The sequence below is a fragment of the Mytilus edulis genome, chromosome 8 (genome assembly GCF_963676685.1).
Source record: "Mytilus edulis chromosome 8, xbMytEdul2.2, whole genome shotgun sequence".
Lineage (NCBI taxonomy): Eukaryota > Metazoa > Mollusca > Bivalvia > Mytilida > Mytilidae > Mytilus > Mytilus edulis.
Genome location: NC_092351.1, coordinates 11,791,611 through 11,811,140, shown reverse-complemented (window position 1 = coordinate 11,811,140; position 19,530 = coordinate 11,791,611). Strand labels below are relative to the sequence as shown.

The 19,530-nt window shown below is 33.7% G+C and overlaps 2 protein-coding genes and 1 long non-coding RNA gene across 3 annotated transcripts in view; 1 reads left to right on the top strand and 2 right to left on the bottom strand.

Moving 5' to 3' along the window:
• LOC139484823 (uncharacterized) overlaps positions 1-19,530 on the bottom strand; it is a 452,262-nt gene that overhangs the window by 88,724 nt on the left and 344,008 nt on the right. The gene's annotated exons all lie outside the window — the stretch shown is intronic.
• Positions 10,473-12,192, top strand: LOC139484796 (uncharacterized). The gene is made up of 2 exons (XM_071268762.1): positions 10,473-10,558; positions 11,168-12,192. Exon 2 carries the CDS (start codon positions 11,177-11,179, stop codon positions 12,035-12,037), a length of 861 nt encoding a protein of 286 aa, XP_071124863.1. The 5' UTR covers positions 10,473-10,558; positions 11,168-11,176; the 3' UTR covers positions 12,038-12,192.
• LOC139484795 (collagen alpha-1(XII) chain-like) lies at positions 12,208-17,421 on the bottom strand. The gene is made up of 4 exons (XM_071268761.1): positions 17,335-17,421; positions 16,543-17,094; positions 13,885-14,100; positions 12,208-13,253 (listed from the first exon to the last, which is right to left on the bottom strand). The coding sequence occupies exons 1-4, from the start codon at positions 17,402-17,404 to the stop codon at positions 13,189-13,191; spliced, it is 903 nt and encodes a 300-aa protein (XP_071124862.1). The 5' UTR covers positions 17,405-17,421; the 3' UTR covers positions 12,208-13,188.

The following is a 19,530-nucleotide window of genomic DNA, read 5'->3' as shown; positions in this document are numbered from 1 at the left end:
AATGTACGCTTATTAATAAAACAGCAGCAAAATTGTATATGTTATCAAAATGTTCATTTAATTTAAAATTGACAGCTTAGGAAGGTTATGGAAAAATTAGATGCATATTATTTCTGATCAATCATGCTGTGGATTCATTGCCTGATCGTTTTAGAGATTGAAAATAATTAAAATAATTATCGCCTTACCTTTTCATAGAAATGTCCATACATCCAAATAAAAAGTTAAAAAAAAATATATTAAAATGAATCTAAAGAAAGTAGATATTGTACTGTTTAAACATGTCTTTCAATTAGCGAATGTTATGGAATACAATTTATTGATAATTATGTAATTTTGTTCTAATTGCGTTTGTTTTTAATCGGCTTACATAGATCTTTTGTAAATGTCAAATTTAAAACATAATCAATGTTTTGAAGTGTTTAATTTAATTCGAAGTGAACAACTATTTTGATTTTATATTTCGGACACGATAATGGTTATATTTCTTCAAAATTTAAAGATAAAAACTGGGACTATTTTTTTCACTTTAGATGCCGTTTGGTATCTCATTTTCTAAAAAAAAAGCTTTTTATCGTTAGTTGTGGTCCAATGCAAAAATAAAGTTATAAATCTTTAACTATATGAATACTCAGGATAAGACATAAATAGTATGTCAAGAGATATTTATAATATAGAAATAAGAAATGAACATATGAAATAAGATGTGATAAGACTAGTAATGAGGAACTCTCCACACACATGCACGAGGCCAAATTCAAATTGACATAAAAGTTTACAACTTAAGGTAGTCGTCACCGTACAACCTTCAACAATGAGCAAAACCCGTACAGTATAGTCAGCTTTACAAGAATTCGAAATGACAAGCGCAAGACAAATCATACGATCAAATCAACGGCCTGATTTATGTACAAAACAATAAACTAAAACAATTATGACAACTCCACTCGACTCCGAGGATATCAAAATATTATACGAAGAAAAGTCGGTCGGCCACACACTGTACACATTTTTGAATGGTCTATTCATTCACTCAATATTTATACCTTCCTTAGTAAAGGATGTGAAACAGCTATTTAGTAAAGGAGACCAATGGCTATTTTAAGTAAAGAACAATTATACAAAAAAAATTGCGAAAAAATGAGATTTTCGTTAAACAGTTTGTCAATATGAGATAAGAAGACGGACCTCATGCAAATCTAATAATGCACAGCAGCTGCAGATATTGTCTTTATCTTGGTTGAATATTTCAGTTTCACACTTCAAATTCTATACAGATATTTACGGCAAACATGATTTTTGTTTTCTATTGTAAAATTTCCTATTTTTGATGGTGATGGTCCTTTGTCCATTTCTGACGAAGTGTATAATTCCGAACTCGTTCGCCATGTCCGTGCGTTTAATGAGATATTCTTATTCCAATAACGTCAATAATGTGCACGTATAAGTGATTAATTATACTGTCAGGGATTCATTTCCTCAAACTTTTTAAAACCTTTATTTTATTCATTGGTAGATAAGAAGATTCGGTTTGAAAATATTGCTGTATCTGCATACATGTACATACATTTATATTCAAACCGAATATCGCATCATAATTTCTAATGTGATGTAGGTGTGGTATTTTTTTTTATCAATTTCGCTTTCTGACTAAAATATAGAAAGAATTGTATGCAATTTGTACTTTCATATCAAAACATAATTGTCTATAGGTTGCACTTTGTAAATACAGCTGATTTTCAAACCACGCCTCTGCTGGGGATATATACATAATATTCACCAGTTAACGTACTGGTTGCCAGATATGATCTCTGTGTTTCATCTCATAGAGAAATATCTTGCGAATGTTACAAGTATAGAAAAACATGGTAGCGTCTAGAATATAATTCTTAGGTAGTATAGAATTTAAGTATACGTTTAGAAGTCAGTGGCGGATCCAGAACTTTTCCCAAGGGGGGGGGGGGGGGGGGGGGGCGCTGACTGACCTAAGGGGGGACGGCTCCAGTCATGCTCCAATGATTCCCTATATAATCAACCAAATTTTTCCCAGGGGGGGAGGCAGGCCCCCAGGATCCGCCTATGGAAGTTCAGGACATATACACGATGAAAATATGCCGCACAGCCCTATATTTTGACCTTTGAATAACATAGTAGTGCATATTAATTTGGCAGTGGCTATTCGACCGACTAGCCGGACAAATAGTCAAAAATGTCTATTAGTCCGGCAGGCTGGACAAAAAGTATTTTTACGGCATTTTGCTTGCTATTTGTCCGGCCAAAAATATAATAATGAAGATATAACACCGTGTTTTAAGGTCACCGATCGGACTTTTATATTATTATTCAACTCGAAGGTCTAGTTCGTGTTCATATATATATTTAGAGCTGGCTATGCTCTTTGTTGAAGGTCGTACGGTGACCTGTAGTAGTTAATTTCTATGTCTTTCAGTCTCTTGTGGAGATTTTTTCATTGGCAATCATACCATGCACATCTTCTTTGTTAAAGTATAATTTAACCCCAAAAACATTATTTTTTTTGGGTGTGTGTGTGTGTGATTTGTTCTACCTACATATATGCATTTTCTGTAAGAAAAAGAGTCAGGCCACTTATTATTTGTTTCAGTAGACATCTATGATTCTAAAAGAAGATCATGAATTTATTGTTTCCTTGAAGTTTGGTTCAAACAAGAATTTGTTTAGTAAACAAATCCTTGGGTCAAATCAGGTTGTCAAATTATTTTGCACGACTTTTTATTTAAATAGTTCGGTGATGTTTACTTCATAGGATATGAGAGAAAAATGGAGGCACGTGTAACCTGATTCCAAAGTAAGATCGTGTTTACGATAAAAGAAAAAGAAAAAAAATGTTTATTAGATAAAACAGAATAAAATAGGGGTTACTCCAACCCTGGTATCCTATTCCAAGTCCAGGCATATCAGTGTATTTTCATAGATCTCCGTTGTAGTAGAACTTAGAAATACTTCATCCAAGCATATTTGAATTAGTAATTTTCCCGAATGCGTTTTGTCTCCATGGGTTAAACCGGAGGAAAATCAGCAATTTTAGTTTGATTTCAGGCTTATTCCTCTCAGTTAACATGTATACGCTATAATGTTCTGGAGACACCTATAGAAATTCGTTTTTATGCAAGCACAATCTCTTTAGTTTTCTTAATATAATACATGATCTCCAATTCTCAAAACGTCCATTACATACGCGCGTTTGTTATCGGACACCTCATCCGGGATACTTTCCGCGCCACATGACACTTTTATTGATATGAAAGATTTGCGCAACCGCAAACGGATGGCCGGACAAATAGAGACTTTTATCTAGCCGAACGAATAGACACTCCATATTAATTTTCCGCTCTGGGACATAATTTCTCATAAAACTTCATATTAGTACAATTGGCACAGTTTTAGCCGCAAAGGGAGGTCCTATGGGAAATTGCATTGTCTATATTTACAGAATTGCAACCTATAGTTGTCCAATCTACGTCATTTGGTCTCGGGGGATAGTCACACTTACTCACGATCTTCTCATTGATAATCATACCACATCGTTTTGTATTAGAATACTGCTTAAGTTTTGTAAATTTGTTTATATAATTTAATTTAGTCTTAACAAGAAGTTTATAGAATTACAGGTGACCTAATCTGCCTTGTTCTTGATTAGCACAGGTGTCAGAGCATTACGTTTAAGACACAAAAGATTTACCTTCGACTACCATAAAAAGCTCCTTATAGAAAATTGAACTATAGAATTCAAAGGTTTTTATAGCCCGGGGCCGTGTCAACGAAGCTGTCCTAGGACTAGGACATGTCTTATGATGGTCTTAGGTCAGGTTAACGAAAGTCTCCTAAAATAAGATATATCATAAATTTGGTCCTTAAGTAATGATGTATAAATAGGTGTTTTAGAAAAATCCTAAAACTTACGATGTCCTAAAACGTAATAAAAGCAACAAATATGGCACAAACTCACTAATAAAAATAGTAATACAATTTTAAACTATAATTATAATGTTAAAAGAATTATATTAATTAAATCTTTTATGTTAGAAAATATTTTTCAATATTTGTTAAAGATTCAATTGTGTGACATTATTTTCAACTATTGTAGACAAATTTGATCTTTAAAATTCTTCCAGATTTCAACAAAAAGCGTTCAGTATTCAGTTTGAGATTTTTGGAATAATTAGCATATAACAAGAACTTTGTATGTGTGTGCAAGAACTTACTTGATACACATATCTAAATAAATTAAGATATTGCGGAGTCATTTGGTGAATCGCTTTTCTATATAACAATATATGGCTGTGTTTGTCTTGTATGATTTTTTATTTTAGTTCATATATATATTTCTAAGTTAAGTATGACGTCTATTATCACTGAACTCATACACAGATTTGTTAAAGTCACAGCTGAACCACGCCTCCAGGTGCTGGATTTTCTCGCTGTATTGAAGACCCTTCGTGACCGTCAACTGTTTTCTGCTCTGTGGTCGTGTTGTTGTCTGTTTGACAGATTCCCCATTTCCATTCTCAATTTGATCATCATGAGAAATAGTTGAACGAAACGGTGCAATCTTAATTTGTATGTGAAAAATGAGTTTTATTTTAATTAACCCTTTTGTTAATTAATCGAGTGGACCCAAAGACAAAACTACATTAAATTGCAGCGTGTGCTGGTGGTTTTGCCACAGGAGTTGTGCATGCGTCAAGTTCCGTGGGGGAAGTTAATGTTATATCACTGCCGCTGGCTAACTCTCTTGTGGGTGTAAAGAAACTCGAGTGTGTAAATCTTCTCTGCCAGTTAAAAGACTCTGCACTTTCCTAGACTTCTACAGTGCCTCCTCGCAACAACACACGGTTAACTAGGTTATATTATCTGAGGTGTCATCTGTAGAGAATCTCGGAGAAGCAGTGTGTAGGCCAATCGGCGTGTGGACATGCCCCAGCACTCATCACTGAATTGTGATTGGATTTTTGAATCAAAGGCTATGGAAGTTGCCAGAAAATCCGAATAGATGGAACTCGATAGCAACAGCAATCGTCTAAGGGATGGAAACCCCTACAGAAAAGCTGCCGGTCCTCCGGGCCCAGATGATTAAACGTAGGGTTAATCACCCTGTCTTGGATAAAAATATTAATTACTGAAAAGACTACAATAGCCACTACTCTTTCTCGTCACAGACTGAAGGAAGAACATGTTATTAACAGAAAACAGCAGATGAAGCGAAGACCGATTGAGCTGTTTTCAAACAAACTAACAACCAAAATAGGCACATAGAACGTGAGAACACTATACCGAAGTGGTAAATGTGCACAAGTAGCAAACGAGATGTATAGATACAAGATTAGAATTCTAGGACTAAGCGAAGTTAGTTGGACACATCATCAGGCATGACAAATGTAAATACATTTATATATTCCGGAAACACCAAACAAAATGGTCTACATGAAAAGGGAGTTGGATTTCTAATAACAAAAAGATCTAAAACAGCTCTGCTGGCGTGGAATCCCATCTCACCAAGAGTTATCACAGCACGCTGTAACTGACGCTTCCAAACAACCACTCTGATACAAGTATACGCCCCAACCAATGATACAGAAGACAGTGAAAAGGAAGACCATAGATAAAGTGCCAAAAAGAGACCTATTGGTACTCATGGGTGACCTAAATGCCTAGGTTGCATCAGAATATCTGGGAGAGTGAAATCGGTCTTCATGCGATAGAAGATTTTCACTGCAAGATGTAATGGCAAAAAGAGAAGCAGATGCAGCATCAAACTATCATATAGTTAAAGGCTCAATAAAGATGAAACTTTTGGCCTAAAAAAAACAGTTGTCAAAAGAAAAAAGTTTAACGTTGGGAAGCTGAAAATACCAAACATAAGAGAAGAATTTCAAATATCTCTTCAAAACAGATTTTCCGCAATAATTTTTTTTTAGCTGTACATGTACTTGTTCACAACCTGTATACATGCAAAGCCATATTGTTAAGCAATCTCCTGTTCTATATGACATTGTCAGGAATCAATAATCGAAAGATTGTGTCATTCTTTGTACTGTTTAAAGGTTAATCGCTTCTTTTTGAGGTACAAAATGTATATATAATTGAAATTGAAATTGGAATAACGGAATGATTCAAAGAGAAAACAACCTGACCAAAGACTAGAAGACAGCCACCGGATACCAATGAGTCTTCTACGCAGTGAAAAAAATCCACTCGGAGGCAGGCTTCATAATGTTTCATACTGTCTAGACTTTTGATGACGGAATAACTATATAACACGTCTACTGACTAACATATGTATTGGTGATCTTAGAGGAATTAATTTTGCTTGATATAAAAATAAGATGATGTGGTATGGTTGAGAAAGAGACAACTATCCCCTCCCCCACAGACCAAATGATAAAGAAGTACACACATTATCTTTCTAAAGTAGAACTTGGTTTGCATAGCTAAAAAAGATAATGGCATAATGCAGAAACTGTTTCCTTGCAGAATAAGGATAGTTCTGTAGGCACAATAAGACGTAAATGTCAACAACATGTTGCTCCATCCTGAGCCTGATTATCCGATATAAAACATTGATTAGAATTGTTTGAAAAGACGGACAAAAATCAATCGTTAATTTGGACTTCTCTGTCAGATTTCTTTTACTTTGTTGATGAATTCATTTATCACCAATGTGAAATTAATGCAGGATTTTGTCATCCAAACTACCTTAAGGCCATAACAAGTTCCATGAAACAACAAATTACTGTCAGTATTAAGACGAATTACAGTCGCTAATGTCTCAAGATTATTTCAAATCTAACTTCAAAGTGAGGCGGAGTGATTTGATGGGGAATCAAGATAAAGTTAATTGATTCAATTATCCTCTAACGAGATTCTGGATTGTATGTTTTTTGGAAAGGTCTTGGAGCTTAAAAGTAAGCTAAGGACGGTATGTTCTACAAATTATAAGCAACATCTAGCAATGTATGATAACTTTTATAAAGCTATGGTAAGCTTTTAAAAAGAAAAATAATAATGCTTACAGTTTTTTAAAGCTATTCATGCCAACTTAAAATCAATTTGTTCAAAGATTGTTTCAATGAATAGAAAATTATAACTTTAAAAAACGACAAAAGCGCACACAAAGGATAACTTAAACAGACAACAATGATAAATTCAGTCATCCTAAAATAAATGGAGATTTTATAGTAACCGATAATGAGTCAAAACAATTGAACCCAAAAGCATGAACTACTTCACATCACGACTAAACGTGCTTACATCTTTCATTTCAACGCTGAAAATCAAGTACTAGTAGAATCGGTTTTGGTTAATGTGAAAGCGGTCCAGATTCAAAGGTACATAACTTGCACAATTCCCAGTTTTTCCAGCTAGTGCCTCCCTTTTGTAGACTAACTTTAGGTAAAGTTTTAAGGTATTTCTCAATGAGGAGATGTCAGAGATAGTTAAGTCTTGGTTATGAAGCTCGTTTCTCAAATTCAATGGAATGAACTAAACAAACACTTGTTCTGGGTAATATGAATGTTCTTCCCCTAGATCTTGCTATAGAAGCTTACTTCAAACGCCTCTCTCAAGTAAATTGCCATTCTCTATTTTATCTTATTTCATGATGGGAAACGCAAGTTCTGGAATATTGTTTCAAATAGGGACTATAACACAACAAGTGGAAGTGCTGCTGAAATGTTCACAATGGAGACTTTGTATTAATCCGTTTTTCAGTAAAGTTTATTTCTCAACTTACAACCGACCCTCATTGTCAATTTTACGATGTTATTCACGATATCAAACATATATATATTTTGTACAAAACGAGCTCTCATCCTTCCGCCACACCATATATATCCGGATAACATCATGTTGTTGAATTAGCTAAATAAGTAAGTATAGATTAAGTTGTTTTACTTAATTCACAGACTTATGCATGTTCGTCACAAGTTTTTGCGTACAGACTTAATTAAGAATGGTTCTTTTAAAATTGTAACACGATGATGACTGCTGTACCCATATTTTGACTATTTTATTTATTATGTCTGTGTAGTCACGCATCATTGTAAATATAACGGAATTTGATGAGACTGTCATACAATGTGAGAGGTTTCGCGCTATAAAACCAGGTTTAATCCACCATTTTCTGCATTTGAAAATGCCTGTATCAAGTCAGGAATATGACAATTGTTGTCCATTCGTTTTTGATGTGTTTTGTTATTTGATTTTTCCATGTGATTAGGCCATAAAAAAGAAGAGGTTTGTTTGCCCAAACCCTACCTACCCAGAAAAAAGCTGCCTACTCAAATTCTTTTATTGTCCTGATTTGATTGGTTTTTTTTTTAATCAGATAGGCATGAAGACTAATAAACATCTGATACGTAAATTTCTTTAAAAAAAAAGAAAAGAAAATGCCTACCTACCTACCCACTGTCTCAACCTTGGGTAGGGTTTGGGCAAACCAAAATATTTTTAATTGTGGCCTTAGGTACTTTCCAATTAGATTTTCCTATTGGTTCAGTATTTTTGTGATTTTCATTTTTTCACACAAAGCTTAAAATAAAACGCTCTAACCACATGTACCTTTTCACTTTGTGTGGTTCTAAAGATATTCAACCTTTGTTTCTAAACGGCAGTTAGTTTGTTGACAGATATATCAGAATGCCCAAACCGAAACCGCAGTATACTGTTACACTTTTAGGTCTGGCAAGTCTTGTACAATTGACCGAATAAGCTCAAAATATTGCATATGATTAGAAACAAACAAGGGTATACGTCCATAATAGCAACCAGAAGACAGAAAAAAAGAAGACGTATTGAGGTTTTATTTTATCCAGCATCTAAAAATTTTAATTTATCTTAACGTGGTAGAGTTAGAAACAATTATACATTATCAATTTACCGAATGGCCTTACTTTCAGGATTAAGTCATGGAAAACTCACAGGTTCTGACGTTTGTTCTAAAGATAAAGATCCAAATACTGGTTTGTTGGAGTCAAACGAAGATAACGACCGTAACGACGATGTAAGGATCCATTTTGACTCGACGACGACATTTACACTACCCAATACAGACATCAATGACATCAAAGTTATGAAAAATGGCCTTATTGTTATAGCTGATTATCATTGGCAGCATGCTGCGGTGGTCACGTGTGACATAAAAGGAAAGAATATGAGGCGAATAGAAGAACCGAGTGGTGGCAGGCCATTTGGACTAGACGTGATGGATGATGATAATGTCGTCGTTTCCCTTCCAAATAAAGGGGATATTATGTTTGTTGACGTGAAGCGTGGAGTGATAACAGGATATATGGGTGGTTCGGGTACCAATATAGTCTACCGATATGGCGATATATATACTCAAAGTGATGATATTATTTATAAGACACGGAAAGGTGGCCAGGCGCTAGGAACAATAACTCCGTTTGATTTTCGACCACTTTATTTAAGTGCTACAGACAATGGAGCATTACTTTACTGCACTGTGAGAGACAGAAATGAATTGATTTGTATGGATAGTATGGGAGTGACACGATACGGAATAACGGCACCATTGATGATGTCACCACACGGCATTACATTCGACGATCAAGGATTTATATACGTCGTCAGCGCAAAATCTCAGAATGTGCATTTATTTCACAATAGAGGCATACCCTTTAAGAGAATTATATGTCTGCCGTCAAAACTAAAATCACCTACAATATGTTTTCACTCTGATTCCAAGTCAATAATAATTGGAGATAAAGACAGAGTTTTTGTTTACAAGAAAGAACTAGATTTTTAATAAGATTTCAACTCGCTTTGTGGGTTACCTGCGTATATGGAATGCTTTACTTTGCAATATTTCAACTCGCTTTGTTGTATATGAACATGTATATGGAATGCTTTACTTTGCAAGATAAGTTCTAATTACGTGGTTGACACTTATCGATTGTATTTTATATATTTCTGTGTTTTTATTTTATAAATTTGTCAAAATATGTAAATATTTATACTCATTGCTGTTAACCAAATTACTATCATCATAATAATACATTTAGAAAAAAAAAATGCTTTTGAGTGGTTACTGATATATGATATTTCTTAAACTATAGCGGACATACATAAACATGCCCACAATGCATATTTAATATAAATTTCTTTTTTTTATATTAGAAATTATGGTAATTTAAAAATTAATGCACAACTCCCGAAAGTCGTATTAACCTTTAAACGCTATTGGCTGTTCTGGTGGTTTTTAAAAAAAAATAGTTTTCCATCGGACACGTCATGATTTTTGCTGTCCATTTTGAACAGGAGCGTTCGTGTTGAAGTTAGTACAAAAACATGTGATCATATCATAGGCATTTACAATTTTGCAACACCAACAAAAATAGAAAACGACAAAACTATGTATTATACTTAAATGGTTTTTGACAAAAAATGTAAATGCGCAAGACATTCTCTCTTCCGCTTGACATCCGTTTAATGTTTGAATGTAACAAATTAACGACACTTTGACAAAAAAACTTTGAAAGTATATATCATATTCAAAACAGTAAGTTAACTTTCATACATTTGATTTAATATGAATAGAAACTGGAAGCCCAACACTCGGGCTAATCAAAGAAGAATATATTTTATAGGTTCCTGTCTATTTGTACCGAAGGGACTTACATACTACATTCCTTTTTTTTATTACAGAAAACGCACTTTTTTAATTCATTATCAATAACTATTGGTATCTTTTATAAGTTTTACATATCTCAAAAAACAAAAATCCCGTATGCCATCTCGGGCATGTGGAACACACTTCCATAATAAAATATATAACATATAGGTAGTTGACGTCCCAGCAAGGACCGAAGCTCGATCACTAACTCGGCAATCAAAACGCAGGACTTCGGGAAAGTTCGAAGAGCCGACAACCTTGCTTCCGAAGTTGGTCAGCTAGGTCAGAATATAATGCAGTGATAGGCGGAGTACACGGAGAAGAATCACAGAACTTTACAGAAATCCGTAGTCCTGAGAAAAAATACCAAAATATACAAACCTTTATCCCCTGCAGTTTTTAGGCTAAAAAAAACAACAAATGAAAAACCTTCATAATGCATTCACTAAGAACGTATTTTTTACGAGTGCATAATCTTAAATTAATTATTTTCAGCCTAACAACATGACTGAGCCCTACAAGTATGGGCTAAACACTGATGTTTTTGATATTCGGAAGGACGATTTACCAAGAAATACTCCGGAATTATCCGAACTCACCACCTACGATGACACTGACGAGCGTTTAGATAAAGTTTATAAACTGGAGACAACATTCATTTTACCCAGCACGGACATAAGCGACATCAAAGTAATGGAAGATGGTACGATTGTGATAGCTGATTTTCAACGTTCTTCTCTAGTTGTGTGTGACAAAAAAGGGGAACAACTCCGTAGAATCGGAGTAACCAATGGATGGAGACCTTTCCGATTGGATGTAGTAGACTACAGTGATGTCATTGTTTCTCTGCCGGAGCGAAATGAAGTCATGCAGGTTGATATAAGGCGTAATGATATCAAGAAACATATTGTTACAGGTTGTCGCAATGTTTCCTACCATGACGGTGAAATGTTTGTTCAAATTAATGAAAAGATTAATGTTATTGCTATGAATGGTGTTTTGAAAGACACAATTACGCCTCCTAATTTTTACCCTATCTATTACCACGTGTCAGAGACGGGGGATGTTTTATGCACTGCGCGTGGTAAAAATGACCTTATATGTATAAACAGACATGGAGCTGTACAATATACAGCACATGCACCACGAATACTGTTTCCATATGGAATCACAACCGACAGCAAAGGAAACACATTAGTTGTAAGTGCAGGTTCTAGCAATGTCCATGCATTTAGTCCCGATGGAAGACATTCCTGGTTGATAGCTAAACTGCCTGTCAATTTGGAATTTCCGACGATTTGTTTTTATACAAATGCTCAATCTATTATAATCGGTGATAAAGACCAGATTTTCATTTACAAATGACATCATCTTTATTTATAAATATATTTGTCTGACTTGCATATACATGTTTTTAGTAGGTGCACATATCCCAAGGTTTTAATGGACAGTATATGAATGTATAATACATTAGCCGTTTAAAATGTAGATGTGTATAAAGATATCCGCAGTTCAGGAAATGCTAGTCGTTATATTTTCCTTTTTTATTTGGCTAAACAACCCTACACACACACTTAATATTTTCAAAACGGTCAACGTTTAAAAATAAATAGAGATTTGCAATATGTTGGTTAGTACATACATGTATATGATTTTAAAAGTAAGTTTAAACATTTTACTGATAAAATCATTGAAATTCTAGACCTTTACAAATATATGTTCACTTTATATAAGAAATGATAATGTCTTACATTGCCTTTTTTCAATACAAATATGACAGATTTTAAATACTAGAACTACAAGTATATCAAATAATCGAAATAACAAATTTTCATCACCAGATGGGTGGTCGTTTGTCTGTTCGTCTCTTTCTTTTATACATGGGGTTGTCTGTATTTCTATCATTTCAAAGTGTTTTGAATTACCCCCATGTTATCGTTTCTTAGTTTTTCATAATCCTTTCAAACCGCTGGCCTAATACAAAAAAAAGGAAAAAAAAAAGAAAAAAAAAGCCAATCGAATATTCATTTCCAATGTTAAAATCCGGATATGTTTAAGAGTAAGTTTTTTAAAACCGATACATCAGGATTTGACAATGTGTAAGGAGAACAAAAGAGACATATTGCTACGGTATCGAGCCCAACCATTAACAACACAGTGGGTTGTAACATGAGCACCACGCGTAAGACACGTGTCACAAGTGGAGCAATGTTTACTGACTTCACTGCACTGTGTTCACCTACGGGTTTTAGTTCGTGTCGTTCAATCTACCGAATGTTTTGTTTTATTGTTTGTTCGTCTTTAAACGTCATAGGTATGTATGTCTTTCTGGGACTTATGGTTTTTCACTGCCTTTTAGATATTTCCTTTTATGTATGATGAAAATGATGTTTAGAATATCTATGTTTGACAGGAAAATATGTACAAAATGATAATTAAGGATAAAACATTTGACGAAAAAACAAAATTATGTAAAAGGAAGGTACAAAAGAACTTTTAGATTTCTGCACACTGTTCTAATTAAATATATTCTTCAGAAAAAGAAGAGCTGTTGTTGTTATGAAGGCGGCGATACTTTGATCTGAAAAAGAGATAATTAAAATCTTTTATAAAATCATTGCAGCACGCATCTTGAGTTTATGTTATGTTATTTGTTTTATCCAGACATTCATGTTTTTTTTATCATATAAATAAGGAGGTATATAGTATCATTGACAATGAGAAAAATTTCAATCAGAAACCAAATGACGTGAAACCTGACAATAAACGGTAACATTCTTTAAAAACATGCATATATACGTAGTAAAATGTAAAGATAATAGTTACAGTAATTGAGAGAAGCTTGTGTTATACCGTCATTATTATTCATAATTTGAAGTTTATCCTCTTCGTTTTTCTACTAGTCTTTTAGCCTTCATGGTGTCAGTCCTTTGATTTATGACTTAAAGTTGGAATGAAAAATAATTCATTAAATCATATTTCGTGAAATATCAAAGAGAAATTGGAATTTTTTTTGGAAAGGTATTTTGGTCTTCCGATAAATCCCTATCAGACATTACGAATTTACTGAAACATTTAATTTTGAGAGTCAATCACCCTGTTATCATAGACTTTAAGGTTAAACCCACAACAGACAATTCTTGAATTTTTTAGAGTTATACATTTAATACAAAGCAAAATGTATTTAATACAACAAATTTCCATAAATTTACCCCAAATAACAGCAGAAGAACCAAAGTTGGGATCCACTGGAGCTAACACAAGACTTGTGTTTTGGACCATTTCTGTTACTGCGTCTGTTGTTTGTTGCTCTGGATGCCTTGTTGCTTCTGCTGTAGACAACTCTTGATGGGTCGAGGTGTAGTCCATCTCAGCAACTACAGGATCTTCCGGGCAGTCGGAAAGTAAGGTGGCAGCAATATTGCTTTCTAAAAAATAAACAGTTTTTAATCGTATAATGTATTTATACCATACACAAGATAAACAACAGAACGTGTGTCGACATTTGTGATAACACGTAAGTGGACACGTATATTTCTTAAAGAGCAACCATTTTAATTCAAAGGGGGTATTTTGTTTTCTTAGTCAGAACTATTCTTATTTAGTTTTTAAACGCGGTCATTCAGATTTTTTTTCTTCAAAATTTAACAATATAAGTAACAGGCCATTCTTCATGTGTAAAGGTGGCAATTCATGGACAGAATAGAATGAATCGAATTAAGAATAAAACATCTTTTGCATATAGAACAGACCTAATTGATCTTTTAATATTGTTTCTCAAAATAAGTTTCAACGAAATTTATATCTAACTAGAAGACACCCGCGAAATCGCGGGCATTCAGAGCGTAGTTTAAAGTATGTAAAGTGTTGTTGGAAGAATTTTGTAAAATACAGAATGACTGGAGAATTTCAGCAAAAGTATCATAAGCCATAGGCTATATTGGGGACCACCCGTGTTGGGGACAGGAAAATGTTGTTTTGTTTTTACCCTCCACCTTTATTTCCAAAGTTCCCAATTTCTTGGTTTCTTTCAATTTCAATATGAACATACATGTAGTATATTATAAACATTTAAGTAAGGAGCCTGTAATTCAGTGGTTGTCGTTTGTTTAATTTATGTGTTACATATTTGTATTTCGTTCATTTTTTTGTACATAAATAAGGCCGCTAGTTTTCTCGTTCGCATTATATTACATTGTCATTTCGGGGCCTTTGACGCTGAGTATGCGGTTTGGGCTTTGCTCTTTGTTGAAGGCCGTACGGTGACCTATAGTTGTTAATTTCTGTGTCATTTTGGTCTCTTGTGGAGAGTTGTCTCATCATGGCAATCATACCACATCTTCTTTTTTTTTGAAAATGAATTTTGTAAAAGATTTAATGACTGGAGAATTTCAGAAAAGGTATCAAAAGTATCCCATGAATAATTTTAGCTCTTATCTGTACATCATGAACATTCATTATTATATAAATAAAGCGTATTTACTTTCAATCCTAAGTTTACTAATCGATCCATGGTGATCATTGATATATTATATAGACCATCTCTATTTAATAGACTCTGTGACTGCCGTGGATAGTAAACTTGCTTGAAAATGATGTTAATTTCTGTGTCATTTTGGTCTCTTGTGGAGAGTTGTCTCATCATGGCAATCATACCACATCTTCTTTTTTTTGAAAATAAATTTTGTAAAAGATTTAATGACTGGAGAATTTCAGAAAAGGTATCAAAAGTATCCCATGAATAATTTTAGCTCTTATCTGTACATCATGAACATTCATTATTATATAAATAAAGCCTATTTACTTTCAATCCTAAGTTTACTAATCGATCCATGGTGATCATTGATATATTATATAGACCATCTCTATTTAATAGACTCTGTGACTGCCGTGGATAGTAAACTTGCTTGAAAATGATGGCAGATAAAATTCTGAAAATACACTTTATTCGTAGTATATGTATGTTCAAAGAATACAGAAAAAACACAAACCGGAAGTCTAATCTGATTTAAAATTTCGTCCAATGACGGGACAATATCCGGATGCCTTTTTTCTCGTTTTTCTCCTAAAATAACTCAATCTGAATATTCATATGAATGGATGACAAATGCGACTATGGGGCTAGGATGAAAAATTTTGTCCTGCTTGTTTTTTTAGTTGTAATCTCTGTCCTGCCTTTTTATTTTTTACTCTATTCGGTCCTGCCTTTTTTTTTACTAGTTTATCCTGACTTTTTTTACACAAATTGTCATCCTGCCTTTTTTTTAACAAGTTTCTCATCCTGCCTTTTTTTTTTACTCAAAACTCCTGTCCTGCCTATTTTTTTCAAATTTCATCCTAGCCCCCCCCCCCCCCCCCCCCCCCCCATAAAAATCAAATGGTAGCTCCCTAAACATTAACTATAGAATCAGTTATAAAAGACCCAGGATGACAACATAAAAAAAGTAACCAACGTTCTGATTTATGTCAAAAACCATAAACAACAAGGATTTGATTAAAAATAAACCCAAAACCATGCGATTACAGGCCCTAGCTTGGAAAAAGGAACATATAGGAAGTTACAAGGTTTTCATAAAGCTCTCATCTCTTTCATGGAGAGGGATGTATAAGCACACCATGAGAACAAACTGCTAAAATTAGACTGAAATTTTATTTTCGCCAAAACAAAATTAGCGCAATGACTGCAAAAATCATAAGGAATATCAAGGTCAACATACATTTCTGATAATTGACTATATACTATATGTGATAAAAGAGACAAAAAATAACGTACTTATAATCCAATTCACATTATAGCATTCATCAACATAGTAATTCTAACCTCTAGATATCTTTTGGTTATATGTCTCCTTGACAAAACACAAACTTACCTAACTTTGGTACTAGGTCTGGAACTAGATTGCACAGATATACAAAGCTTGAAACGTACAACAGATAGTACGAATCAGGATCACTTGCTATCCCCTTCAGTTCAGCATTACTTGCAGAGAGAGCAGAACCTATTCCCAAGGAAAACACATCAGCGCCATCTGCTCGTAGATTATCACCTTCGGTTTCAGGTTTAGGATATCCGGAAGACTGTCCGTCAGTCATGACGATAACTGCAACTTCAGCTCCGGACCGAGCACCCTTGCCTGTTGTAAGAATTGTGGATTGGGTATAATTGATAGCCATTCCTGTCTGTGTATTCCCATTTGTTATAGTTCCTTTCAAGTTGTTAATTTTTTGTAGAAGTTCTGTTTTATTTGTGTATGAGTCGAAAGCAATGTCAAGTCTGTTATCAGAGGAGAACGTCATTACAGATACTTTAAGATTTTGCTCATCAATGGTTAGGAACTCTGTGACGTTGTATATGAATTCTACTGCTTCGTCAAAGTGCCGTTCTTGTATACTTCCTGATCTGTCAACAATGTAAACAACATCTGAAAGTGTAAAACATTATGAAATGTCGATATGCAATGATAATCAATAATAGGATTTCCTGTTAAAGAAAGAAAATTGGGTTTATAATATTAACAGAAACACTATAAAACTCATCAATGCCTCCCCCAAAAAATTATAATAAAATTAAATAGTTAGAAATAAAAGTTAAAATAAAACAAAACAGAAAAGACCCACACAACATCACCCCATCCCCCAAAAAGCACCCCTTAACGATATACCTTTTATCACACAAAGTGCTAGTGGCAGAAAAGAAACCAAAGCATACACATGTATCATATGCATGGTCATGATCTTGCGTCTTTGAATATCTTATGAATTGATGATGAATTTATATGAACACTGGATATCGTGACGGTATAGTCTTGACACTGGTGACACTAATGACATGTCTATACAAATACTGGACCAAAACTTACGGTCATCAATAGATAATAAGTAATAGGTAAATTAAGGTAGTAATACTTGCATGTTGGATTGCTTTTTTCTATTTTTTAATATAAAAACTAAGTTTAATTACTATCAGATAATGCAAAGTGTGGTTTTAGCGCTTTGGTTTCATGAACATTTTGTTTGTATTATGAACTATTATTATAGCAATTTTGTATACATGTACGTGTACCAATGCACGAAATAATTCGGTAACAACATTCTTAAGTTCTTCATTCGCATGATATATTTGTCAGAGGAACGTTTAATTTAAAGAATATACGTTTTCTTCTGTGTTGCCTCGTTCTGATATTGATGCCAAAATGATGCGTCTCTCCCTTCTGAGTTAATCTTCCAAATTTGGAATCATATGACGAATGATACAAGCATAGTAGGGGACGCTTAGTCCGTAGACCTGTCAAATTGAAAGAAACCTTATATTATAGTTATTCTAACTTGACCTGTGTAAAGAGTAATTTTGCTTTATAGTATACAGATAAGTTTTGCTCATTATTTAGAACCGTTCGACCGCTGGCCATTTGTTTTTAACATCCTTATCCTTTACTGTTTTGTTGGTGTTTCTCTTCTCACAACTTAGTCATACTATGTTTTCTTCAATTTGTTTATGGCAAGCTTTTGTAAATATTAGCTTATGTCACCGAAATATTACGTTGGTAGTAAGACAGAATAAAACAAAATGCATCTGCAAGACATGTGCCTGTCCCAGGTCAGAAGCCTGTAATTCAGTGGTAGTCGTTTGTTTATGTGTAACTTATTTGTTTTTCGTTCTTTTTTTTTTACATACAATAGACCGTTAGTTTCCTCGTTTGAATTGTTTTACATTGTTATTTCGGGGCCTTTTATAGCTGACTATGCTGTATGGGCTTTGCTCATTGTTGAAGGCCGTACGGTGACCTATCGTTATTATTTTCTTTTTCATGTGGAGAGTTGTCTCATTGGCAATCATACCGAACTTTTTTTTTATACATACAGACTCGGTTTAAACCTAATCCCGAACACTCCTGTATTTTCATGAAAACTCTAGGTCTTTTTTATAGCTATGTTGCTTGCGTTTACTGCCGCAACTTAAAGGTGTTATAATAGTTTTATATTGTGCTATATTAAAGAATATATTGCATGAAAAAAAAAACCAGTTAACAAGTTTGAAATCTTTTTGATATATATCTTCTTTTAAAATGAAAAGGGATATAACAATTTTAACAAAATTTTATATAAAAAACCCCATTATCAAGTCTACTTTAGAAAATCTAGACGGATAAAACACCAAATTAACGAATCAAATACAAAAACACAAAAAACATGAAAAATATTTAATAGAAATACCATTTTGTTGTATACTTTATGTAATCCCAAGCTATTTAACTCGTTCAAGGACATTTTTCGTATTTCGATCTTACAACAAAAGTTAAAGAATAAACAAATTTTTAATTTGATTCTTAAATGCGATAAAATTTAAAGTCTGTCAATGAATTCTGCTGACACTTCCGTGATAAAGTAATGTATTTAAGATTCATTAAGACAAATAACTGTAGACAGTTAACACCAGATGAGAATCATAATAGGGCTCACTGTTAATTATATCATAACAAAGAAGATTAAACTTACAAGGATTTAAAATTATCATCACAACGAAGTAAAACTATATGAAAAATGTTCTTCCTTTTTTGATGAACAACAATAAAAGTACTATGATCATTAGTTGTACTGATTATTCTTCAAGAATACCAGATATTTGGCTAGAGAAAGTCATGATTTCTTCTCTATCTTGTAATTAGTATTTTTTAGTTCTCGCATGCCCTTCATCCTGATCTACTTACGCATTGCATTGATTGTTGTTTTGTGTTCGTTTTGAATATGCATGGTAAATTTGCAAATTTATAGATGTCTTCCTAGTAAGTATGTCTCTCTGTTTCAGAGAAGTCAGATGTTGTTTGTGTGGTTAACTTTTTTTTTACCGTCTGGCATTT